This window comes from Chelonia mydas, chromosome 17 (assembly GCF_015237465.2).
Source record: "Chelonia mydas isolate rCheMyd1 chromosome 17, rCheMyd1.pri.v2, whole genome shotgun sequence".
Classification (NCBI taxonomy): domain Eukaryota; kingdom Metazoa; phylum Chordata; order Testudines; family Cheloniidae; genus Chelonia; species Chelonia mydas.
In genome coordinates, this window is record NC_051257.2 from 19,308,465 (window position 1) to 19,334,464 (window position 26,000).

The 26,000-nt window shown below is 53.2% G+C and overlaps 1 protein-coding gene across 3 annotated transcripts in view; it reads right to left on the reverse strand.

Moving 5' to 3' along the window:
• Positions 1-3,971: 3,971 nt before the first annotated feature.
• Positions 3,972-26,000, reverse strand: part of SRRM3 (serine/arginine repetitive matrix 3) — a 190,281-nt gene continuing 168,252 nt past the window's right edge. For 2 of the 3 annotated variants that reach the window (XM_043531236.1, XM_037880792.2), the window contains 3 exons: positions 24,322-24,534; positions 23,070-23,207; positions 3,972-18,461 (listed from right to left, as the gene is read on the reverse strand). In XM_043531236.1, coding sequence (XP_043387171.1) covers positions 18,251-18,461; positions 23,070-23,207; positions 24,322-24,534 — 562 coding nt within the window. In that variant the 3' untranslated portion in view covers positions 3,972-18,250. Of the gene's footprint in view, positions 18,462-20,075; positions 20,169-23,069; positions 23,208-24,321; positions 24,535-26,000 lie in introns of all 3 variants that reach the window. The other variant, XM_043531237.1, reaches the window with a different exon arrangement.

Sequence of the window (26,000 nt, forward strand, 5' to 3'; positions counted from 1 at the left end):
GCTTTATACCCATCCATGACAGTGCTCCACTCATGTGAGTTATCCCACCAAGGCTCTGTTGTTCCAATCACGTCCTGGTTCCTTGACTGTGCCAGGACTTCCAGTTCCCCCTGCTTGTTTCCAGGCTTCTTGTGTTCATGTACAGGCACCTAAGATAACTAGTCAGTTTCTCTACTTCCTCAGTGTGAATCCGGAGGCCTCCCCTGTTCCACCCTCCTCCTTGTCTTTCCTCCCGGTAGCCCCCTTAGCTCAGGGCTTAGGTCACCATCCCCCAGCCAGCTTAGTTTAAAGCCCTCCTCACTAGGTTAGCCAGCCTGCCTGCGAAGATGCTCTTCCCTCTCTGTTAGGTGGATCCCATCTCTCCCTAGCAATCCTTCTTCCCGGAGCAACATCCCACGGTCAAAGAATCCAAAGCCCTCTCTCCGACACCACCTGCGTAACCCCACATTTACCTCCACAATTCGATGGTCCCTACCTGGGCCTTTTCCTTCAACAGGGAGGACAGACAAGCACATGACTTGTGCCTCACCCTCCTTTTATCCTTCTTCCCAGAGCCACGTAGCCTGCAGTGACCCGCTCAAGGTCATTCTTGGCAGTATCCTTGGTGCTCATATGGAGAAATAGGAGGAAGTCACGGTCTGAGGACTTGATCAGTCTCGGTAGACACTCCGTCACAGCCTGAATTCTAGTTCCAGGCAACTTCTCAAGTCTCCCAGTCTGGACGGCAGCTGGATGACTCCGTCCCCCTTAGGAGGGAGTCCCCGACCACCACCATCACCCGTCTCCTCCACCTGGGAGTCCAGCTGCAGCATGGACGCACCTTAGGCTGTCACTGTGCAGGCACCGAGAGGCTGTTGCCAGGCGGCGAAATGGTTATTAGGACTAATTCTTTGTTTAGGCCCTGACAATGCTTAGCTCCGTACGGCTCCCCTCCCCGAGAACTTCTCTTTGCAGCCCAGAATCTCCACTACGGACCCACGCAGCCCTTGAATCGCTTGTTGTCTTGTGCTACCCCCCCCCACCCGAGCCACAGCTTGCTCTGAATTTGGTGCCCCCGTGGTGCCCCCCAGGCTGTAGCAGCGAGCTGTGGAAGCAGCCAGGGATGCTCCATTGGGAAGCATCCGTCACGGCTGGCATGTGGCAGATAAAGCTGGCGCTAGGCCTCTGGGGCGATGCCAGGGAGCTGCACTCAATTTGCCTCCTGGAGGGGCTACAGCAGGGATGTCAGGCTGCCTGCCCTGGGATCAGCACATCGCGGGCCTGGGTGAGGCAAGCCCCCTGTGGAGCAACTGGCGGTCTTGGTCCAGTCGCTATGAGGCAGATGGGCACGAAGGACTGCCTTGGCTGGCACTTGCAGTGCTGCTGGATGCCACGCCATGTGCCTTGTTTTAATTTCCCCACATCCTCTGTAATCCAGCTGCCCAGCTCTGCTCAATTCAGCTGAATCCCTCCCCAGGCCAGCTGCTTTCTTGTGGGAGTGCCTCGAGGCCCCACCTGAGATCAGGGCTCTGGGGTGCTAGGCACAGGGAAAGCCCCAAAGAGATTACTGTCTAAAGAGATGAGGCAGAGAAGGGAAACTGAGGCACGGAGGGGCGTGACTTGCCCAAGGTCACTCAGCAGGTCAGTGGCTGAGCTGGGTCTAGGACCCATGTTTTTTTGATCCCCAGGTTTTTGCCCTATTCCCTAGATGGTGCCTCCCTGCAGTGGGTCCCCGGGGGGCTGTTCATGAGAGTTGGGCTGTGCACACTGCCGTCCCCCGAGGATTTTAAACTGTCTGTGTTCCCACCCTGCCAGCCTGGGCGCCTGAACCTCCCACGTCCATTTATAGAGCAGGCACCGCCTGGACAGCTCCCTGACACTGCACTGTCAAGTGCCCAGCTCCTTCCTGGGGGGCCCAAAGAGACCCCCTTCCCCAGGTCCAGGCTGTCTTCTGAGCCCACCAGCCCGTGCTGGGATTGTGATGTGGACACTTGTCCGTGGAGAACTAGCGTGACTGATTCCTAGGTTTTACAGCCAGGAGGAGCCCTTCTGGTCACTTCATTGGATTCCCTGCAGCTCCCCCAGTGAGTCCTGTCCCGAGCCCTCACGCTTGTGGCTGAGCGAGTGTCCCCTCTCCAAAGCGTTCAAGCCCCCAAGTGATGGAGGATTTGCTGCTAGGCTGGACCCATGAACCCAGAGCAACCACACCAGCTTTCAATCACTATGAATCGGGATGGGTTCAGGGAGAAGCTTCCTTTTCATAGGTCATGCCTGATTCCCTCCACGCCCCTTGCCAGTTTGTTATTGTAGGGTCGGTCTTGAACCTAGGGCTTTGTTACTGTAGGGTTACGTTGGAGCGCTAGCTCTCGTAAACTGGTTTGTTAAAGGATCACACGTGCTGAGCCATCGGTGCTGAATTTACGTCGGAGAGAAACAAGACTAGCCTAGAAACCAGGTGCCCGTTTTTAACAGAGGGTGAGCGGCCATGGGAAACCAGCTCCCGAGGGAAGAGGTGGATTTGCCTTCTCTTGATGGCTCCAAAGCCAGACTTGCAGGCCTTTTGGGAAAAGATGCTTTAGCCCTACACAAGTTACTGGGGTAACTGGGTGAAATCCGCTGGCCTGTGTTACGCAGAAGCTCAGACCAGATCAGCTAAGGCTCCCTTCTGGCCTGAAAAATCCCCAAAGCTACAAGTACTGAATATTTAGTTATGGAGGAACCACACACAGAGTTACGCTAGCCTAGCTGCCTCCCTTTATAGCTGGAGACTGACGCGCCCCCCCACGGGGGCTAATCACGTGCCCAGACTGGAAAGCCAGACTAGGCCTTATTAGCTTTCTGCAGCTGAGACATTACCATGGCAGCATCTCCCCTGCTCACAATGAAACCGCCTCCAGGCCAAGCAGCTGCTGTGGATGGAGCCTCAAAGAGTAATCATTCCCTGCACCCGCTAATGTACCTGCCCTGACTTCAAACGGCTCCAAGTAGCACTGCCAGGTCTCAGGCCCACAATCCCTGCTCCTTCAAGCAGAGGGTGACTTCTCCAATTATCGCTAAGTCCCAGCCCTTAGTACTTGATGTTTATAGTCCCATGAGCCATTTGCATCCTTCCCTCTTGGAAGAAGATGATGTCGTGTGTCTTTCTAGTCTTCTCATGCTGTTCTTTCATCTCCGGTGTCTGCTCTAGCTTCCCTCCCCCTTTTTCTCTTCTTTAGTATCCACCTATTTCGTTTTCCTCCCCCCGTTCCCGTCCGTTCATCTCTGTGCCCCTGCTTCCTTTCCACCTCTTAAATGAAAAACAAGCAAATCACCCAGTCAGCTCCCAAAGGCGAAAGGCCCTGGTTGAGTTCATACAACCTGCAGCGCTGAGTTGATTTGCAACCTCTTTCTCCGTTTTCCTGTGGCATTGAGCTCGTCAAGGAGGGAGAGGAGTGAGTTGTGGTGGTGGGATGGGGCGAGGTCGGGAACAAAGGGCTCAGTGTTCCTGATATTCACTCCTGCTAGCAAAGCCCTGGAGGGTTTGCAGATGGTGTCGTTATTGAAGTCACATGTGCAAAGTTGTTTTTTTTTTTTTTTTTTTAATATAGCTTTCCGGAAGCCATTGCTCCAGCCTAGCGCAAAATCACAATGATGAGCCCTAGCCCCTACCTTCTGTCTGCAGACTGACAGCTCCACGGCGTTTTACCCCCCCCCCGCCCATGGCTGATCATGTCTGTAGGCTTATTGGTGTCAGGGCATCTGCGCCTGGAGGAGTGAGCGCTGCCATGGAAACTGCAGCAGGGGAAGAAAAGCTGAGCGAGGAAAGTACCACAAATATCAAGGGTGCGATCCTGCCAGGTGCCGAGCACTGCGCCCCGACCGAGAGGGAGATTAGACAGCGCAGGGGAGCCTAGAGATCTGGAGACAGAACTGGGTTCATAGTGGACGGCCTTTGCAAAGCCCACCCCAATGCCCGCTCCAAACAGACCACTCAGCACCCTGCGAGTCCATTACAATATATACTGTATGTTTTATTAGAATCCATCCAGCTCACTGCGTCTACAGCTGTACTCACAACCCGAAAAGGAGCGGGGCGGGGCGGGGAAAAAAAGGCAAATACTGAAATATTTCTACAGAGTATTTGTTCCAGTCAGCTCCCTCCGCCGAGCAGGGGACAGACACTGTAGAAGAACTCGAGGAAGACTGGACTTTTTCCCTGATGCGCTGTCTTTGTCTGGTGTGTCGCTGATGTTGGGTGTGGCCGAGTCGTAGAACGCCAGGCTAGCGGGGGCTACTTGTGGGGAGGAGGGCGCGGCCTTTCTTAGTACCTCATTTCACCCGCGGGTCTCCGAACGCAGTCACACCAATGCGTGCGTCTCGGCCTGAGCAGTACAGGACAGCATGAGGATTTGTGTGTGGGAGGGGAGGGTTTTTTGTCTGTACGTTGTCCTTTCTGTGGTGTGGGGCACAAGTGCAAATAAACCGTAACAGCAGGAAATCTTAATGGCGGTTGTTCACACACGCTGTAGAATATCGTTTTTGTTTTTTTTTAAAAAGCACGTTCCCTGCTTTGCACCTCTGAAGGAGCCAGTTAGCACAAATGTCTGGGAACAGGGTCGCTGACTGGAGCAAAGCATCGCTTTCCTCCCCTGTAAAGACAACTTGAGCCATAACACCACCCTCGCTGCTTAATCTTGCCAGCCAGGGTACTTCAGCCCCGGCCAGCAGAGCAGGGCGGCCAGGTGCCTTGGAGAGGAGGCCCATAGTGAGTGTGCCGCAGGTTGGAAGTGCCCAGTGATGGAAAGGGCCGTTTGTTCAGGTCACGCAGACCACGTGGCCCCAGGCTGTTTGTGACTTCCATTGCAATGGTGGTGAGATGCCCCTGCGACCTGAGCTGGGATAGCCATCCCTTCTCAGCAGGAGGGAATGCATCTTGTGCTGGCCTGTGGAACAATCTGCTAGGGGACGTGGTAGAAGCCCCATGACCTGGGAGAGTCAAAAGTGGGCCAAGTAAACACTAGCCAACAGCCTGGGAAGAATAACCCTGCACTGGCCAGGTGATTTGTTCCAGCCCTACGTTTTACGGGTGGGTCAGCCTTTGAGAGTCGGGCTTAACTGGGGAGGTAGGGTCTCCCTCCCATAAACACATGGGTGTGACAAGTGGAGATGTAACCGGATGCTCTGCCTATATAAAGCCCCAGGGGTCTGGGGCCAGCCTGCCCTGTTTGATTACAAGACCCAACTGGGAAGAGGTCAGGCGTTCCCTATGAAGGACTGGGAGAGCTCAGTTGAAGAGGGGCTGCAGGCAGGAGGGTGGGGTCTGTGACTAGCCCTGGGGGCAGGGTACAGCGTGATCGTTCTCTGGGTCCCGGCAGCCTGCTTCGGTTGGGAACATTGTGTTTTGTGAGGTTTTGTTTGAATTGACAAAGCCTGGAGGAAGGGCCTGGGCAGACAGGCCAGCGGCCTACGGGCCGACCAGCCCTGGAGGCTCACTGGAGTTTGAAGCTGGGACGTTCTAGGTGTTGCGTTTGGGAGGTATCTGGGCTAGGAAAGGAGGTGCTTGATTTGCAGAAGTGAGAGCTGAGGCTTTCCTCACCACTCGCAGGGATGTAAGTCGAGTGCTTGAATTATTGGGGGGCTGGGTCCCCTTACTGTTTCTAGGAGCTACCACACTCCTGGCTTACAGGCCCCATTGCGTCTCGCTTCTGTTTAAAGTGAGCAAGTCACTTGCCATTCAGGACCTGCCTTATTTTTTCCCCTAAAATTTGAGCACTGACAATAGCCAATTGGGTCCCATCCTCCTCCTCTGGTCCACAGCAACGGGTCCACTACCCAGTCACTTACAGAGCAAGGGCACGTTAAAGAAGCCACTTCAGCCCGTGATCCAAAGTCAGTCCAAGTCTTAACCCCATTGGGCGATAACGTAGCAAGGGGGATAGCATCTGCCACTGTACGAGACAGTGTCTCCTTAAGACACCATCAACCTGTGGAACTCCTTGCCAGAGGATGTTGTGGAGGCCAAGACTATAACAGGATTTAAAAAAAAAAAAAAAAAACTAGATAAATTCATGGAGGGTAGGTTCATCAACGGCTATTAGCCAGGATGGGCAGGGATGGTGTCCCTAGCCTCTGTTTGCCAGAAGCTGGGAATGGATCATTTGATGATGACCTGTTCTGTTCGTTCCCTCTGGGGCACCTGGCATTGGCCACTGTTGGATGACAGGATACTGGGCTAGATGGACCTTTGGTCTGACCCAGTATGGCTGTTCTTATTTTTCTTTAAAATCAGGAAGCACCCCACGTCTTTGGAAAATTGTTCTGTTCCTAAGGTCAGTGACTCGTTTGCAATGTTTGCTGAAACCAGATTGATGATCTAGGGATGCAGCCTTCTGTTATCCATCCCTCGGCACTGTTCATTGCCAATTTCTCAGAGGATGCTACGTTCAGCCCAGTTGGGGAGCACCCTGCTCCTGCCCCGGTACTCCGTGGCCCCTGCCGATCTGGCAGATGCTAGATCTGTTTGCAACTAGTTTCAGTTCAAACGGCTGCTCTGGCAACAATGAACATGTAAAGGAAGGACTAGACAGACCCCATAATCCACTTAGACTTGGGTGACTGAAACACCACGGTTGAGTCTCAGCTGATGTAAATGGAAGCAGCTCCTTTCACCGTAATGGAGCTTTGCCGGCTTACACCGTACCATGATCTGGCCCTCTGAACATTCCTAATCAAGAACCAAGCAGGAGTCCGTTATCTCCTCTTGGACGGCCTGGCCCATGCAAAGCTATGAGACGGTAGCTCGCTCAGTTGGCAGAACAGACAGACAGTGCCAGAGAACAAAGGAGTTTGACAGCCTGCATCTCAGAGAGTGGATACAGTGTAAGAAGCCACCTCTGCGAATTTGATTTCCTGGTCCTTATCGCTGCTTTCCTGCTGCAGCTGCCAGAGGGCTCGGAGCTGAGGGCCAGGAGATAAATGCAGCTCTATGTTGTTTTAGGACTTTTAAAGTCCCTGGGCTGTTCATTAACCCTTTCTTCTCCTAAACCTATAGTAGAGACGGGCTTGAATTGGACCCCTGGATCTGAGCAGCCTGAACGCCGGAGGTGTTTGAAATATGAACCAGAGCCCTATTTTACACTGAGCTTTACAGTGGCCACAGCCGGCCTGCAGGATGCTCAGAATCTAGTTCAAGCTCTGTTTAATGTTAAATATCTATCGTGTGCATGGGTCCGAGACGCCCAAGCGCAGCTCTATACCCAGCGAGGCGTCTTACTCATTTGCACGTGACATGGATGCCAGGATTCAGGAAGTAAAGTTAAGGACTGAGTGTGTCAGAGCTGACTAGGGGATTTAGGCACGCAACTCTCCTTAGAATTAATTATTGTGAGATCCTGGCTCCTTTTGAAGTCAATGGCAAAACTCCTACGGATTTCAGTGGGCCCAGGATTTCTTGCCAGGTGTTTAAATCCCCTCATCAGCTTTGCAGATCTCAACCTGGAGGTTCCATGTGTTCAGAACGTCCTACTTTCTGTCCGTGTTCCCATCACGGGAGCAGTGTCTCTCTGCTGTTCCCAGCCCCCGCTTGGCCCGTTTCTGTTGCCCAGGGAAAGGCTGCCATAGCAACACGAGTCCACGCTTTGAAGCACATGGTCCCTCAGCGAGAGGGAAGAGGAATGTTGCTCTAGGGAGTAACACTGCTACGCTCCAGGACTGGACCCGAGTCAGACCCCACGCCGTGGTGAGGTTCTGTGGCACATCCCCTGCCCTGCTGAGCCACCCGGGGACCGTGCCCCTTGGACTGGGCTATTGTGACTCCTGTCCCTCGGCGGGCCGAAGGAATCACACTGAAATAAATGAGAACACTTTGCACCGCTGCTGGGCCCTCCTCTGAGCACCACAGCGCTCCTTACCAAGGCAGGCGCCTGTCACCCTGGGGCCCACTCTGAGAGGCGCTGAACGCCCTCAACTGCCATTGACTTTGATGGGCGTTAAGGGTGCTTAGCACCTTGGAAGATCAGGCCCCAGGGGCGCAAAGTGCCATCAACATCAGACTGCCGCGTAATGCCCTGGGATGGCAGCTGTGCCGGCCTCTCCTAATGCAGCGACTAGGCGTGGGATTCACAAAGGGGGTTAGGCGCCTCACTCCCATTGAAATCCATTGGTGCCTAAATACCTTTGGGGATCCCGCCCATGGAGCAGTCGCCCTTCGCTCCTTGCGCCCTGTACGCTTTCGCATGGGCTGCGGTATTTTGCAGCCTGCACCTAGGGACCGGGCTGTAGAGAAGCACTAGAAACCTTGGCCTCAGATGCCAGCGGTGCCCAAGTGGCGGGCGTGCCAGGATGTGGGTCGGGCGTGCAGCGCCGAGGCGGCAGAGCAGGTACGCCAGCAGCCCGGTTCGCACTCTGAACACGCGACGTTTCAGGCTAATGCGGTGGGATGAGCCAAGCTATTAGGAAACACTAAAGTTTCTCCTCCTTGCTTTTCAAAGACATTCGTAATTGCCTTTCTTTCTGGGCGAGTGGCCCAGCCCCTCTCCAGATGAGAAAAAGACCAGCATGGAATAATAATGAACTCCTCCTGGGAAGTGGAGGCGTTAGCACCAGGCTCGGGTCAGCCTGGGGGCGTTTACTTAGCCAGCCTTGGCCTTTGGAGAGTGGCTGACAGAGGAATAAGAGCAGGGCTTGGTTCCCCCTGTAGATGGGTCTGAGATTGACCATCAGGTGCCCGCTCTGATGGGAGGCGTTGCACTCAGGAGCTGTACCTAAAGCTGAATTTTAGGGGCTGGTGGAATCATTCTGGCCCAGATCCTCAGAGGGATTTAGGTGCCTAAATCCCATTGATTTCACTGGGGCTGAGGTGCCTAAGTACCATGAGATTCAGGGCCTCTGCCCTTGATTGGCACAATTCCTAAACTTGGGAAACAGTTCTCAAGAGCAAATGTCAGCCACTCGCTTCCTAGTCAGCGGCATGATCACTGACTTTTGGTTTTGCTGGTGGGTGCTTTTGAAGGGGGGGGGTGTGTGTTTGGGTGGGGTCTCTGCCAGGTTTGGGGGGAGGCTATTTTCAGCATATTTATACATTTAGTTCATATTCTAGTTCTTGAATGTGTCTGTCATTGGTAACTTTACTATTTTAATAATGATTCAATTATGAACTACATCATTCCATTCTCCTGAATAACAGTATATTAAGATGACTGCAATCACCTACAAGCTGTCCTCACTAACATCCCAGTCTAAAGACATTATGTCTCCCTGTAGCTTACTGGATGAAACGGTCAGCAATCTTATTTACAGCTAGTTCCTTGGTATGGTCTTGATGCACGTTAACGACAGCTACATTATTCAGTTGTATCTGTCCCACTGATGACTGGTGATAATTTTTAAGTTTTCTGGAGCAGGAGCATTCCACAGTTCAGGACGATACAGGGATAGTGAGCAGGATTCTTATGAAATTGCAGTACTCGGGGAAACATCGCACTTCCAGAGTACTGCAAATGACTCCAAGATCTTTCTCGATTTGGGCCCCATCATTTTGTATGTATTATTGGGATTATATTTTGCCATATACATTACTTTGGGCAACAAAATGGCAGATGGAATTCAATGTTAAATGCAGTCACCCAGTTTTGTGAGCTCCCCTTGTAACTCTTCGCAGTCTGTTTTGGACTTAACTATCTTGAGTAATTTTGGATCATCTACAAACTTTGCCACCTCACCTTTTTGCAGCTCACTTATGAATATGTTGAACAGCCACTGATCCCAGACCAGTACAAACCCCTCATGGGATACCTCTATTTATTTCTCTCCATTCTGAAAATGGGCCATTTATTCCTACCCTTTGTTTCCTATCTTTTAACTGGAGGGCCTGGGAATGCTTTCAGGATGCATCCGATGAAGTGAGCTGTAGCTCACGAAAGCTTATGCTCAAATAAATTGGTTAGTCTCTAAGGTGCCACAAGTCCTCCTTTTCTTTTTGAGGATCATCTAAGGATCCTTAACTTAATGACAAGCCTTTTGTTATCTTAAACACCCTGCCCCTCTAGAAACAAACTCCCTGCCCCAAGGGCAGAAGTTGTTAGCAGCACAGAACTCATCACATTCCACACTCAAACTTTTTTTTCTCTCCCGTGGGTGTTTGAGCCCTGGAGCAGCCCCGGAATTGGTGCCTCTGGTTGGAGGCCACCATGCTAGAGAGCGGCCGGGGTTAAGGTTGTGTGGACAGAGTACTTAGCTTTTTTTTTCTCAGCTCTGAAAGCTGGAAGATGATCAGCAAAACCAGGCTTGACACCTCCGTCTAGTAAGGTGTGTGCGATACACACAGAGTTTTGGCAAGTCAGTGCGCGAAAGGCGCAAGCTTCAGAGAAGCAGCCGTGTTAGTCTGTATTCGCAAAAAGAAAAGCTAAATTTGTTAGTCTCTAAGGTGCCACAAGTACTCCTTTTCTTTTTGCAAAAGGTGCAAGCAAAGCCTAGGGAGTAGCTTATACTCAGATGGCCTTAAATCTCTACTGTCGCCTTTGTAACTGGATAGTATCATTGAAGGGCCTTTCCCGTGTCTGACCACTAAGGGGTGGGGGTGTGTGTGTAACAGTAACACGCTGGCTTAATATGTGTGATCACATCTGTCCAGTGAGGATAAGAGCCTATTAGATGCTTGCAGCTACCAGTGTCTCCTTTCAGCTCACATGTGCTTTTGGGGCTGGGGGTCCAAGGTTTGATCCCTGCTGATGACTGCAGAGTCGGCAGCCTGGACGTATGCAGACCGTGTCTGTTACACTTGTATTGGATGGAGGGGCCTCTAAGCCCTGTGGGGCAGGCATATTCTATGCACATGTGGCTGGGAGGCAGCAGGTAGTAAAGGGGAGGGTCCCTATAAGGAGAAACCTTTTGGAGGGCTGTTTTGGTGTCGTGATGCACACAGACCACCAGAGCGCCCCCTTGTGTCGGGGTGTGATGTTGCAGGGGTTTTGTCTCCAGTGCCCCCTGCAGCCTGTCTGTCTTTGCATGCCTCTGTGCAACACTAACTGCTTCTCAGCCAATGTCCAGATTTGGCTGAAGTCCTGAAGAATTGCCCTGTTCTTGGGGCCCTGTGCTCTACCCTTGCCCCAGCTCAGGTATCTAGCACTGTCCTGCCCAAACTCCGTCTTCCTGAGGCCTCTCACTCCACCGGTCTCTGGCGTTTTGGCCTTTCACGGGCACCAGCAGCCAGTGTCCCCAGACTGAACTCTCTCAGCTTGTTCACAGGGCCCAGAATCTGCCACGTTTATCTCCTGAGCCTTGTCATGTCCCACCCTGGCTGGCTAACAAGTACCGACCCAATTACTGCCTAGGTGGGCCTTTAACCCTTCACTGCCTGTGATGGGGAAGGGTCCCCCAGTCACAGCTGGGAAATGGGGGAGGAATGAATGGAGTTAAAGATGGTGCTCACGTGGGGCTCTGAGATGAGCTCAAAGGGTCAGCTAAGAAAGAATCCAACCGACCGCCAGCACCACAGCATGACAAGGGATCTCCTCGGCATGTGCCGGCAATGACCCTTTACTTGTGCTGTCCTCCCTGAGGGGCTAGCAAAGGATGGCTGCAGACAAACGGCCCTGGATGTGGGGTGGATCTCACGGGCCTGGGCTGCCAAAAGCCCACACCTCTAGCCGCTGAGCTAACGGGGCAACTGGAATGAAGCAAAGGAGCAACCCGCATCCATCAACCCCACATGTGGCTGCATCCACCCTTCCAGTGGGTTTGGTCCCCAGGACCCAGCAGTGCCTGAATCCTGCCGCTCATTACTCTGGCGTCAATCAGGAGCGGCTCCACTGGCTCCAGTGAATTGGGCCAAGGTTCAGTTTCTGAGCCAGCAGATTTCAAAATGCTTAAGCAGGCGGCTCACTTTATGGATAAGCCCACAACGCAATAGAAAGCCAAGATGAGCTGGCTGCAGTTCCCCCTCCTTCCACTCGTGTCCCCACTCCCTTCCAGCCAGGGAGCTATAACAGTAATTATGTGCCCCACACATACATGCACCTGCTGTTTGGCCAAGATTTCTGCTCTCCAAAATGCACCATGGATGGGGGCTGAGACCTCCAACTCATCACACAGCAAGCATTAAACTCTGGAGACCTCTGAACTGTTAACCAGAGCAGGATTCAAAGAGGCGTCTGGCTCCTCCCAACCCCCTGAGCCACTGGACCCTCCTGCAAACAAAGGCTGGAAAAGAACAATAAAGCCCAGCCATGGACTAATCTGCAGCAGCTGCTCCCTCTGCCAGGGGAGGCTCCGATGCATCATCCCTCCAGCCAGGCAGAAAGCATGTGGCTCACAGAGATTAAGTGAAAACAACAACAGAGCATTGTCGTGCCGGCGGAAAGAGGAGATTTTGGAAGCCGCCTCCGTGCCCCTGCCTGCCGCCTGCTGAATGATTATTAAAGATGATGGAGATAAAGCTTTGCATAAATGTGTCCACAGGCTGTCCCAATCCCAGCCCCATTTCCACTCAACAAAATACCATCGACAGCTCATGGAACGCCCTCCACAGGGCACCCTGGCCCTCTTAAAATTCAAGCCATCATCCAGGCAGTGTAGTGTCCTGCTGCTACTCTGTCCTTCCCTGGTCTGAACTGTTGCAATTACATTCAGGAGCAGCAGCCTCCTTACTGACAGGAGACCTCTATGCCATTGGTGTGCAAAGGTAAAGAGGTCATGAGGGCGTAAATGGTTGGGCCAAAGTTCAGATCTGGATTGGGGGTTGGAGGGGAAGGATTGGAATTTGGCTCTGAAATCTCTTGTGAAATTTTGGCCCCAAGTGGTGGAAATTTCACAAGGTCAGTTGATCCCACAGGGTTTTCAGTCCTAGCCAAAGCAGGTGCCTTCCCCGTTCAGATCCAACCTGGAACCAGAACCACATGTTGTGCGACCAGAATAAGTCAATTTATGAGACTACAGGGCAGGAACTTGCTGCTTTGATTAACTGCATCCCAAGAATGTAGAGGAAAATACCACTGAAGGGAGGGGTGGGACATGGCTCCATACCCAGAATTCTCCAGCATGGTGAGGACAGTGAGGCAGGGGAACTTCATTTAGCTGTTGTGATAAGCCTAGGCCTAGATGTCAGCTGAAAATTGACAAACTCACAGCTGGAAGCCAGGCCAATTCACTTGTGTACTAGTATAAAGCAAAGGGATTGTTAAATAGATAAGAATGTATTTGGGGTTTTAAACTTCATGAAAACTAATGGGATGTTGCATGCATTGTTTTCACTTATCTGTATCCTGTTAGAATGTAATGGCAAACATTGATATTGTAACACCCCTGTAACTAAATGAGCCATCAAACAAGGAAGAAGCCTTGTGTAATGCCAATGAAGAACTTTAAGGGGACAGTGCTAATTCTTGTGCATTTGAAGGCAAGTGGTCATTGTGTGAGATGATCAGAGAACATCGACAACTCTACATGCATACCTCTCTCTCCGCCCTCAAAGAAAGACCCCATGTGGGTAGTGACCCTGTCACTTGGTTTCTGTAGGAAGAAGCTATAAGTAGGGACACGAGAAAATTCTTCATCTCTGGACTGTTTTTGGATTCTAACAGGGCAGAGTAACTGAGTGAGAAGACTGAGATCCTCATAGTTCCACTGGGTAGCCCTGAGAGACTTTTGGGGAAACTGGCAGATTACTACACTTCTGCTACCATTTGGAATTATAGACCATGACTCACCTGTAGATATATTTACGTGCTTTAACCTCTCAATAACTCTTACTTCCTTTTCTTAGCTAATAAACCTTTAAAACTGGTTACCGGCGTTGTCTTTGGTGTGAGATCTGGGGTGCAAATCAACCTGGTGAGTGGGACTGGGAACCTAGTGTTTTTGTGATTTTTGGTGGAAATGACCATTTATCAGATAGTCCAGCTTGCCTGGGTGGCATGCTAGCCTGGAGTCTCTAAAGGGACTGTCTGTGACTCTATTATAAGACTTTTGTAGTACTTTGGGAGTTCACATTTATTACTGGGTTGGTGAAATCTAATTCAAGAACATACCACCAGCTGGGGGTTTGCACTGCTTTTTGACATTCTGCCCTGAGGTTGGCACTATGGTCGTGAGTCACTCCAGAGAGGTGTGTTTATTATGCTGTCTAGTCTTGTGTATCTAGCATGCTGTTAAGTACAGTGCAATGGGGCTTTAGGATCCTGTGCAAAGTCTGTGTATGCGTATGCTCTGCTACACCTACCACATGCCCCTGAAGAGTTAACCTGTGAACCCAGAGCACCACCATGGCTAGAGCTCTGGGAAGGGTGTGCATAAGCTACTGGGGAGGCCAGCTCTGGCCCTCAGGCTGGGCCATTGAACCACAGAGGTCTCGGCTCGCAGGAGGGATTGCTAGACCGAGGAGCTGTGCCTCGAAACGCCAAGTGCGGGGCAGTTCCTGGACTCTGTTCAGAGTCTAGAGGCCTAAAGCAGGTGGCAGAGCCTGGGCTGGGGGCAAGTCTCATGGTGCTGCTGATGCCGCTGGAGGCCAGTCACTTTACAGCAGCTGCGGGTCTGACCCTGATGTTTCCTGAATGGTGGCATCTGGCAGGGCAGTGGGGAAGGGGCCGGGGAAGGAGTATGTGACTCTAACCCCACCTGGGCTATCGATGGGGTTTGAACCTGGGACCTCCACTACTAAAAGCTTGGGCCTGTACTGCTTGAGAAAAAGGAATGAGTCCATCTGCTGGAACCTGTAGAGGACTGTTATCTGCTTATGTGGACCTGAAGGCAGACAAAGACACTGGTGCACCAATTTTACAGTCAGCACGGGCCCTCATCAGAGTATGAACTCAGGACTTCCAGGGCTATAAAGCACTCTTCTAGGAAGCAGCTGTAGTACATGCTTCACTTATCCTCCTGTGGGGACTGGAGCAGGACAAAGGCCCATGCTCCCTTAGCGCATATGATGCCAGGCACCTCTAGGGTGACACCACCCATCTGATTAATTCCCTGTGCCAACTCGAGAAGAAACGGCTCATAAGTGAGGTGTAAAGAGCCATGGAAAGCTCTGGAGAGCAAGAAGAAGGACTGATAAGGGATGTGGGAGGAAGTGACCAAAGACTCTCAAAGAAAAGGGAGGGGGGGAAAACTCAGGAACTAGAACTTAAAGGAATAAATGCTAACACAGCAGCAAGAAGGTCACTCTAGGGACCTGTCGGATTTATCTGAGCACAAATGCCAGAAGGATAAGAAAAGTAGAAGGGCCGTGTATGCACAGTGGGGGAAATTCACTTCTAGAGCTGAAGGTCCTGCACCAGGCCTTAGTGAATTTCACCCAGTGTGAGGGGAGTGTTCTCCCTGCAGGGTTCCACTGAGACACATCAGGAAAGCAAAGATCTAGAAGTCAAGCGCTTAGAAGTGATCAGGGGCTATGCCATGGCCAAAGCATTTGAACTTATTTTTCAAAGGAAGTTTGGAAGAAGAGACCCTGGAGAGATGCTAGCTGGGGAAGAATGGGCAAGGTAAAGGTAACGGAGTTGGCAGCATGTAGGACTAACTGGGCAATAATTTTCCCATTGCACAAGAATTCTTCGATTTTGAAAAATGTTCCTGTCCTGGACTGGATGAAAAGTCAAAATCTTGACAATTTTCACATACCAGCAAACCAAACATTTTTCCCATTTGGGTCAATCGAAATGTTTCCTTTGGATTTTCAACTTGCTTTTCTTTCCGTCTCACCTTTCCTTAGTCTGCAGTCGCTAATGTTTTTGAAACCAAAAATCATTTTGCCTCAAAATGCTGAAACTTTCCTGTTCAAAAAAGTCAAAATTTTTTTGCAAAAATTTTTTGCAGGGGGAGATTTAAACTAATCCCGTTCCATGAACGGTTTCAGTTTTAACAAATTGGCATTTTTCTGGCAAAAAATTCCCCAGCTAGCTCCTGTGGCCCCCTGGTGGGGGCCTGGGGTGGAAACATGAAAGGGAATCTCTAAGAAAGGCCATGCCATTGGGATTTCAACCTCCCTCCCCCTAACTCTGAGGGTGTGTATACATTTTGGTAGGAGCTAGAGGCCCTGAACACTCACACCCTGAATAGCATTCCCTGCCCGCAGGAGTTTACAGTCTAAATAAGCGAGACGCTCAAAGGGAGAAACTGAGGCACAGAGCAAGTGGACGTGACTACTCCAAGGTGACACAGCAGGGTAGTGGTAGTGTCAGGAACAGAACTCGCATCTCCTCACACCTCGTTCAGTTCTTGCTGTGCTAAACTCTGCTGTCTCCCTTGGTCCAAAATGGGTCAGGTTCCTTGCTAATATCCATCAGTCTGTGACCTGGTCGATATAATGGATGGCATCAGGCTGTAACTAACCCTTGCACGGCCAGGGCTGTAGGCTCAATGTCCTGAAACAATTCTGTTCTGGACGCGTCGCTTCTCCCTTACCTCACCCCCCGCCCTCCCGCCCCCGAAGGGGTTCTGAAATGGTTCCCCAATCCCTCGCTATGGCACTCGGGGTGAACGCTTCACCTTACACTGGGGTGCAGGCAGTCACCCACTGAAGTCAATAGGACTAGGCGGGTGAATAAGTGCTCCCCAGGGCCAGGGTAGGGTTCACAGCCTGGGCCTGAGAAGAGGCCTGCGACCAGTTCCTGGCTCGACTCTCCGCAACCTCTTGCGTTGGGTAAGGAAGGGCTACTCACCAGGGCAGGAGGAAGGGAGCCAGGTGCTGGAGCAGCAGTTGTGTTCTTTGTGGTGCACACAGCCCCCCAAGGTGGAGAATGAAATGAAATTCCATGGAAAAGGCACCACCAGTCATGGAAGACGAGGGCCCTGGCTCAGCCTGCCAGGCTGGGGCCCAGGTCCTGGTATGGGCCGTTCAGTGGTCGCATCTCCTCACCATCTGCCCATAGAGTGACTTTGAGGTCATGTAACTGTGAGTCCCGCTGGGCTGAGCCTGGAGTTAGGACATGCAGAGACTCCTCTGCCATGCACGAGAGTGCTGCTATTCTGCTGGGGGCGACTTGCCGCGGAGCCGCCACGCCCAGGTGTCACTGGGATCGGCTCGTCCCGCTGGGAGCAGGTCCGAATGAATGGGTTCTGCAAAGCACCCGCGCTGGATGCGTGGGAGCGGCTGGATCAGGCCCTGGGCCTCCAAGTTACCTGCACAGCTGGGGTGCGAAGGGACCTTCGAACTGCACCCGAAAACCGACACGCCATCCATAACTTTTCAGCGGGGCCTGCCTTGCGGCCGGGTGCGCTCCTGTCAGCTGCATTCCCGGAGATTTGCCCCCAGCTGGCTGCTTCACCAGCAGACGGCGGCGGAGAACTTTGTTCAGTGGAGGCTCTGAGGACGTTGGGCGTTGTGTAGCTCCGGGAGGTGGGGGATGCCCCCTGACGCCTCCCACGGGCCGATCTAGTCCCAAGCAACTGGAGATGGCCCAGCTCAGCTAGGGATTCTCCACGGAAGCAGCAAATCCTCCTCCATGCCAAAGTCCAGAAAGATCTGGTACGCTTCTCTGGATTGCATCAATCCCGCAGATCTAGTGTCCCCCAACACCCCCTCTTCTCCCCTACCCCACCTCATCCTGCCTCCTTTAGCGCCCCCCCCCCCCACCCCCCCCGCAAATTTATACAGTTGTGCTCAAAAAATAAATTAAATGAAATAAAGCACAAGGACCTTTTGACGGGCCTGAGCAACATAAATAGAAACAACCCATCCCAAACCTTCCTTGGGTCCATGAGCTTTTTGTTCATGAAAGGCCCCCCCTCGTGGGAGGGTCCAGTCCAAGGTCTCTGTTAAGCATTTTGTTCCCTTGCTCCATGCCCCCCGAACCCCCACCCCAGCATTTGTTTGTAGACATGAACCCCCCCCCCCCCGCCCCAAAAACAACCCATGACGTTTTGGAGTCCGCCCTGCCCCTTGTGATGGGCGACAGCAGGGTTGTATTTGCCCAGTCACTGAAGCCTGCTGGGAGTAACATCAGCCTGGCCTCCTCCTCCGCTGTCCTGCATGCCCCTTCAGCCAGGACAACAACGGGGGGCTGGGCGCTGTCTGCATCCCACTCGTCAGCCTCGAGCTCCAGCTGTTAGCAGCTGCCACGGTTGCCCCTCAAACCTCCCCTCCCCACCCCGCTCAGATGTCTCAGCTCCTGGGCTGGAGGGTCTCACCTGGCGGCTCCTTCACCTTCTCCTTGAAGAGGGAGAGGATGTGCTGGAAGGACCAGGCCAGCTTGTGTGAGAGGGGTGGGCACGGAGGCCGGTGCTGGGTGGGGCCTGGGCGCCCTAGAGCCAACGGGGTCAGGGTGGAAAGGGGAGAGAGAGGGGCATGCCTGCTGCTGGCTCAGAACCCGGCGCTCTCCGAGCTGCTGTGGCTGTTGTAGCTGGGGCTGGGGCTTGGGCTGCGAGAGCGGCTCTGGGGGCTGCGAGTCCGGCTCCGGCTGGTACTGTAGCTGTCGTAGCTCCGGCTGTGGCTCCGGCTGTACGAGTAGCTGCTCAGGGAGCTGGAAGAGGAAGGGCTGGGTCTGTAGTAGGGGATCGGGCGCTTGCGGGCACTGCAAATGAAAGGGAAACTGAGTCAGGGCCAGGCTCGGCAAGACAGGGGGTTTGGATTTGGTTCTGGGCTTTGGCTTGAGCACAGAGGGGAAAGCTGAGAGGAGCGGGGGCTTTAGTTTAGTGCCAGCTGAGCCCCACATTTACCCCCTTCCTCCCCCCGCAAACAATGGGCAAGTTTAGATTCAGATCTGGATCCAAATGTCCTGGCTCAATGGGCCGGACCCAAGGCCAGCTCTGGGCCAGAACTTTGCCGAAAAGAGCAGAATCTCATGGCCTGGCTCCAGAGCGGCAGGACTGGGGCGGGCTGGGGGGGGGGGGGGGAGAAGGGGGTGCGTGCTGCTTCTTTACAAGGTGATGCTGCTAGGGAACATGGCTGACACCTGTGCCTTGCAGAGGCATGAGCTGCATTAATCTTCTCGCCAAACCCCACTGCCAGCCCCCCTGGCTGCCCCCACAGTGCCCAAGCCGTGGCCCCTGGGTGTTAGTCCTGGATTAGGAGGCTACGACAGAGCAGGAAAAAGGTTAATTGTAGCGTGTGGTTTTTTTCCCCCGACACCAAAGAGTTAAAGCTGCTGAAAAACAGAAGTTAGGGATTAGTGGGGGGGCTAGGCCAGGCCAGGGTTGGAGGGCTGAGCTGCTGCTGCTAATTCCCGTGGGCGGGGGGAAGAACAAACCTGCCCTTGGGTTCTCCCCCAGCCCAAAGGGGAGGGTCAGGTGGTAAATCCTCTCCCTGCTCCCATTCAATATGCCAGGTGCCTGGGGTTCGGGGACGGGGACAGGGCCTGTGCCCGGGAGGCACCGTGCAAGGGAACCAGACGTGAGAGGGGAAGAAACAAAGGGGAAGCTAAGAACTGGGGGAAAGGAGAAGTGAGGCCAGAGCAGGTTTCCTGTAGGATTGGATCTCTTGACCCCACAGCTCCCTGGTACCTTTTGTGGCCCCCTCCCAAGTCCTCCCCCATGGATCCTAAGGCCCCCAACGCTTCTCCCCTGTGGCCTCCAAACCCTCCCCCATGGGCCTCTTGACCACCAGAGCCTGCGAGGATGCTCTCTCGTGGACTTTCCTGTCCTTCCCTGGGGGGGTCCCCCAAACCTGCCCTACTGGCCCTTCACCCCACCCCACTTCCTCATCACCTTGCCCCCTGAGCCTTATGCCCTTCCTCAGCTGGCCTCCCCCCAGCCCAGTCCCCAGTAAGCCCACCTCACGCGTGGCCCCTCTTCCTTGGCTCAGCCCCATTCACAAACGCCTCGCCCCACCCTAGACTCAGAGGGCAGCTCCGGCGGGAGAGGCTTAGGGGGTTAGCCCCTCAGCTGCAAGGCTCTCTGCAGCAGGCAATGGCAGGGAGCCAGGATGCTGGCCCCAGAAGCCCCCTCAGACAGACTCCATCGCCCCTGACCCCGGCACTCGCAGGCTCAGGCCAGTGGGGTTGGGGCTACCAGCAGGCAGCGAACCGGTGAGGAAGGAGTGAACGTCACCAAACCACCCCTGGCAGCCCCCAGCCGCCGGATGCACCCCCCCCACCCCCCCGAACACTGCCCGCCCCAGTGAGTGGTGTTAGTGGGAGCAACAGAGCGAGACAGACGGCACAGACGCAGCTTAGCGCTGAAGGCCTCACACGGTGAATTCAGGGAGACGCGGGGAGCGGGGTCCTGGGCACCATGGTCACCAGGCCCGCGGCGACGCTCTCCGAGAGGAACCTTGAGATGGGCTGGAAAAGGAGAGGTTGGCATCAATAAGGGAGGCGGGGAGGAACCGGTCAGACAAACACCCGGGGCTCAGATGCAAACAAGGACACTCCAGACGCCTGCTGAGTCTTCCCATAGGCTGGGCGGGGGCTTGGTGCTCCTTTGCAAGCAAGAGGCCCCGAGGCATCAGCCCGTGTTTCTATCTTAGGGATGTACGTGGCCCCCCATGCCCACATTCCTGCAGTTTCTGGGCACATCGCCAGCTTTGCAGCACCGCTGGGAGGCAGGGCCAGGCTGTTATTCCCCATTTTTACAGAAGGGAAACTGAGGCACAGAGCAGCTAAGTGACTTGCCCCAGCTCCCACAGCAAACCTGGGGCAGAGCAGGGAACTGAGCGCAGGGATCCCAAATCCTAGGCTCATGTGCTAACCCTTGTACCACCCTTCCGCCACTTATTTGGGCCCACTGCTCCATTTCTGCCTTGATCCACCTCCCAGCCTAGCCAATCCCAAACAATCAGGACTCAGGCCCCCCCCAAAATCATGAGATTGGCTTTAAAAAAAAATTCACCTAATTGTGACTACAGTAAATGTCAGGGGCTGTTTAGTTGCTGTCTGGGTTTTATGCCTTCGGGGGGGTCATGGCTTCAGGCTTTTTCCCCACCAGCGGAAGGGCTAGGAGTTCCCTTTTCTTAAAAAAATGAAAGCTGAGATTCTCTGTAATCACAGGACTCCAGCAGCTGGGGCTTTAAGAGAAACACCAAGCACTGTGAGACTGGTAATGAAATCACGCTGCTGGGCAAGGCTGCACCAGGGCTAGAATCCACTAACACTGTGGGGCCCCCACCCAAGTCCCTTCTGTGATGATCCTATCCAGCCCCTATGGCTTGCCATGTGGGAGACAGGGAAGGAGCACAGCAGTGCATGTGTCTGGGGTGATTTGGCAGAGTAGGACTGAGCGCCAAAATAGGACTGTGGGCCCAATTCTGCATTGTCCTGTGACAACGCCCATGGCTTCCCAGGAAGTGCAAGCCAGCAGCAAGCTTGCCTTGTTACGATAGACTCTGGACTCACTTCTAGGTGACTCGTTGGGTGCTGGGGTGGAACGGCTGCACGTTGCAACAAGACCCCCCGAAGGCCTCCCTCTGACTCTGGAAATGCAGCTCCTGGTGAGGCCAGAAGCTGAGCTACAGAGGTTTGAAACTGGCCTCTTACATCGGGGAGTCTCTGCCCATCCCATCCAATGGGTGTCACTAGAGCCGAGAGAAGGAGCCAGATGGCTGGGTCCCCGCCTTGCCCTCTGGAGCAGGTGTCATTGCTCTAGCATTCACGGAAAGGGACGATGCCAGAGGCATCACCCCACCCATACACCCTCCAGTGGCTGATGCCATTATAGCCCAGATCACAGGACACTGGAGCATCCCAAAATCCCAGGGGACTGAAAATACAGCACTTTTGTATGGGGCGCTACATCTGTTCTTGTCTGTAGGGTCTCATAGCCAGGACCTGCAGGTTTCACAGACCGAGAAATCAACCCATCTAGCACCCTTCCAGTATCGCCCCTTCATGGAGGAAAAAAACCATTAGATCTGAAAGGCAACTTCAAGACCATGGCTTAATTACACCTGCGGGGGGAGGGCGGGCTGGGAACCAAGGTGAGTCCTGTATCAATAGCCGTGGCATTGATTGCATGGCAGTAACACGGATTGTACACACACGCATCACAGGCGGGGGAAAGCAAGTTCCTGCTCCATTACCTCCATTTCCAGTGGTGTCACCTTGCAGCACGGCTTCTCTTTTGCAGTAACTGACTTGCGTCCTCACCCTGACCCTGCAAACCCACACCCGTGTAATGTCAAGCAGCCCCGGAACATCTGGGGCCTGTGATGGCATGTGGTGCTCTAAAGATATGGGTCCAAGCTTCCTGCTGGTGCAAATGGGTGAAAGCTCCTTTGACTTCAGTGGTGTTTTGCCCATTTACATCAGCAGGGAATCTGGCCCACAGTAAGGCAGGACTGCACTACTCTAACGTTGCAAAGCCACAGTGAGTTACAGGGGTCAATGACACCAGCATTTGACACCATCATGTATTCCGTTGGCTTCATATACAGAAAAGCTATCGGAGAAATCCACAGAACACTTTAGCTCATTGCATTGATACTAATTTTCCTGTCCTCTCTGCCTCTTAAGCCTTGAGTCTAATTGTCAGGGGCAAGTTAGTGCTACAGTTTTCACCACTGTGACCTAAGGCTGGTTTTCCATAAATCCAGCTGTCCAAATATTAATGTCACAATTGACAGTAGCTAGAAAGAAACAGGTTAGAAAAGGCAAATCTCAGTTTGAGGTTTAAGTTTCTAGCTCTGAACAAGGTTCTAGTCTTTCAAACTGGGTCTGGTCTCAGATTAACTATTGCCCAGGTTGGAATTTAGGACTGAGATCTTTGTTTAATTTCAAAGAGAGGGAGATTCTGCATTTACAGCGCAAGAGAGAAACAGATCTGGGGCAGGATCTTTTGTTTTACAATATAAATAAAATGTTAATAAAAGAAAACATGTATTTACTTATTTTGAAGGATCTTAGAAGCTTGTAATGTTGGTATCTATCTGTCGGTCCTCATACACACTCATCTATCTATCTACTATGGGGCCCACGGTTCACCACAGGGGCCTTGTCTAGACTAGGATTTGGACAGTGCTAGCTAACATAGGTGAACAGCCTAATGTAGACAAGGCAGTGTACCTTTAACACCTGGGAAATTGATTGAATTAACTCTCTCTTTGCTGACCAGCTGCAGCAACCTGGGCTCTGTCTTTGCAGAGGAGCAAAGGGTGTTTTTGGGGCGGACACTGGGGGTTTGAGGCTATCAGTGAATGAGTAAAACCCCTGAGCTGAGCCACAGCTGAGCCCCTGCACCGTGGGAGCTACCTTGTAATTCTTCTGGGCTCCATGAAGCTGGGAGAGTCACGCCTCCTCTTCCTGATAGGGGAATAGCTTCTGGAGCGGCGCCTGGCCCGGGCAGGATCCGTGTCACTGTGCCGTGTTCGGGGCTCGTTGTCTTTCTCTCTGGATCCAAACCACACACGTTACCTGGGTCGGCATGCATCGTGGTGCGCGCGCATGTCTGCTACAGGCCTATACGTATGCCCTGTGTGATCTGTGTCGGCGTGAGTCCACATTTACTTGTGTATACATGCTGACCCCATAGGTGGGTCGTGTGTGGGAATGGAACCCAGGACCTGTGGAGTTAAAAACACAAGCCTCTACTGGCTGAGCTAAAGGAATAGCGCTGGTAGTTTGGAGCCAGTAGCAGACTCATAAACCCCTTCCCTTGTCTAGCCACTAGGGCAAGGCAAAGAGCCCCACCAGGTTAGCTCAGGTTACAGCTGTGACCACACATGGCTTCCATGGTCACATAAAAGTTGGCACTGGGAACAGGTCTATTCGGTCCCGTCTAGTCCACCTCAGTGCAGGACTCTGACCGCTTTGCTTTGACTGTCCCACGAGATGGGGCTTCCGTCGCTTGTCCACCTGTGTGTGTCTACGCCCAGACACGTGGGCAGGCTGGCTGCAATGGGGCTAGCCCTGGGCAACACGCAGAAGCCTCAGCTAGTGCAGAATGTGGCAGCATCTCCAGGGAGGTGGTCACCCTTGTGTGCCCCAGGCAGCCCCGTTTGCCCTCTGATCTCCGGGTGCAATTCGCCACCCCCCTGCCTGATCCATGAAGCTCTCTGTGGTTTGGGTGCCGAGCCTCTTAGAGATGCTGGTGTCTCTCTCCCTGCCCTCCTTCCCCCAGCCACTGAGCTCGGCCAGGAAGGCTGGAGCCGAGTACCCCTCGATGAGCATGTACAGAGAAGAGAAAAGACGTTCCCAGTGAAGGAAGTGGTTTCCTTCACCTTGGTCTGACAGAGATTGTTGCCCTTCTGGCCATGTTACAAAGCACATTTATCCGCTCAAGCCTCTCCTGATTGGATGGGTTGGTGCGCAAGGCACATGTCTCCATGGGTACATCTGACCCCATGTGTGTGTTGGTGTCCTTGTGCGAACACTGGCTGGGTGCCTATCTGTGCCCAAGTGTCTGCTGGCATCCTGACCTATGCCTTTGTCAGTGTGTCTCTGTGCCCATGTACTGCCCCACCCTGTGATCCTGTCTTGGGGGACGTGTGCTGCTGGGCCTCACCTGCTTGAGTTTTTTTTCTGCGATGGAGACTGGCTCCGGCTCCGTGCTGGTCTTTTCTCCCGGGATCGCGACCGGGATTTGGATGGGGAGCCGCTGGAGCTCCAGGAGCTGCTACGGGACAGGCTCTTCCTTCTCTCAGAGTTGTGCCTGGAGTGCTTGACAGGGGACTGGGAGCCGCTGTCTGGCCTGCCCCGGTGGTGTCTGTCCTTCACCCTGCAAGACCATTGGATCAGACAGCCAGTCACTATCTCAGCCCCACTCCCTGTCACCCGCTGGCCTCCACCATGTTTCCAAGGAGACAGGAACACCCCACTTCCAGTTGAATCCCTTGAGAACAATGTGGCGTGGGCATCCAGGAGCAACAACAGTTAGGGCCTGATTTTCAGAAGTGCTGGGCATCCATAATGCCAAATGACGTCAGTGGGACCCTTGGGTGTTCTGAAAATCAGGCCATGAACATTCAGTGACCCCACATGACTGTGTCAATTAGGGTACCCATCAATGACTAATATAGGGCTAATTTTATTCTTTAGTAGAATGGCTACTTCTGCTGCCAAGGCACTCCCTATACCGTATATAATTAACCTATGGAACTCACTGCCACAAGATAATACTTAGGCCAAGTTTAGCAGGATGCCAAAAAGTCTGAGACAGTCATATGACTAATAGGGACCTCAACAGTTCCATTAGATGGGACAAATATTTGTGAAAGGGATACAAATCCTCATGCTTCAGGGCATAAGCCAACCACTCACTTTCAGGGGTCAGGAAGAAACTTCCCCAAGGAGCAGATTATTCCACAATTGTCCACTAAGGGGTTTCTAGCACCTTCTTCTGAAGCATCTGCCACCAGCCACTGTGAGGACACGGACTGTATGGACCAATGGTCTGATACAGCCTGGTGATATTGGGAAACAGAGGCTACAGTGGTTTTGGGTTGCAGTGTACAGTGTCTGATCCTGATTCTCAGGGGATTGCCATGCGCTCCACAAGAAGATCAGAAGAGAATAAACTGGAAGCAGCTTTTCTCCTTTGGGCGCGTTTCCCTGCAAACCTGGAATGTGCACACCTGAAACCTGCATCTCTAGGTCTGGCCCTGCTCCGATACCATTTCCAATCTATAGACAGGGCAGATAAGGGAGGGCAGGTGGCGGTCCCGCTCACTGGGCCAGTGAGTCCTGTGCAACGAAAGCCCGCTATCCAGCCTACATTTCCCCTTCCTTAATGCTCCCACCCAGCCGGAGCAATCCGAGGTGCGAATGCCCTTTGGAGCCATGTAGCCTGCGCTCACATCTCCCCTTTAGGGGTTCCTCTGCCTAGCGGGTGGAACCCCGCAAGCCAGTCCCTCCAGCGCCAGGATCATTTCCACCACTCTTCTCTGCGCTGCTCCCAGCCTGCCAGTCAAACTTTGCCCCATAGTGAACACCGGGTGCTGGGGCGATCGCATCATCGCCATCAGAAGGGGCCCTGTTAGCTCCAAGGCCTCTGCTTAATGGGTCTCTTGCTCTATCACAGCCCCCCTCCCCATGGCATCTCCGCCTCTCGCACGCTTTAATGTCTTTACCCAGCTCCTGCTGTGAGCCGCATTGGACAGGCAGAGAACTGTGGCCCGGAAAGGCAACGAGACACCCAAGGGACTGCAGGGAGTTTATGGCAGGGCAGAGAATTGAACCCAGCTA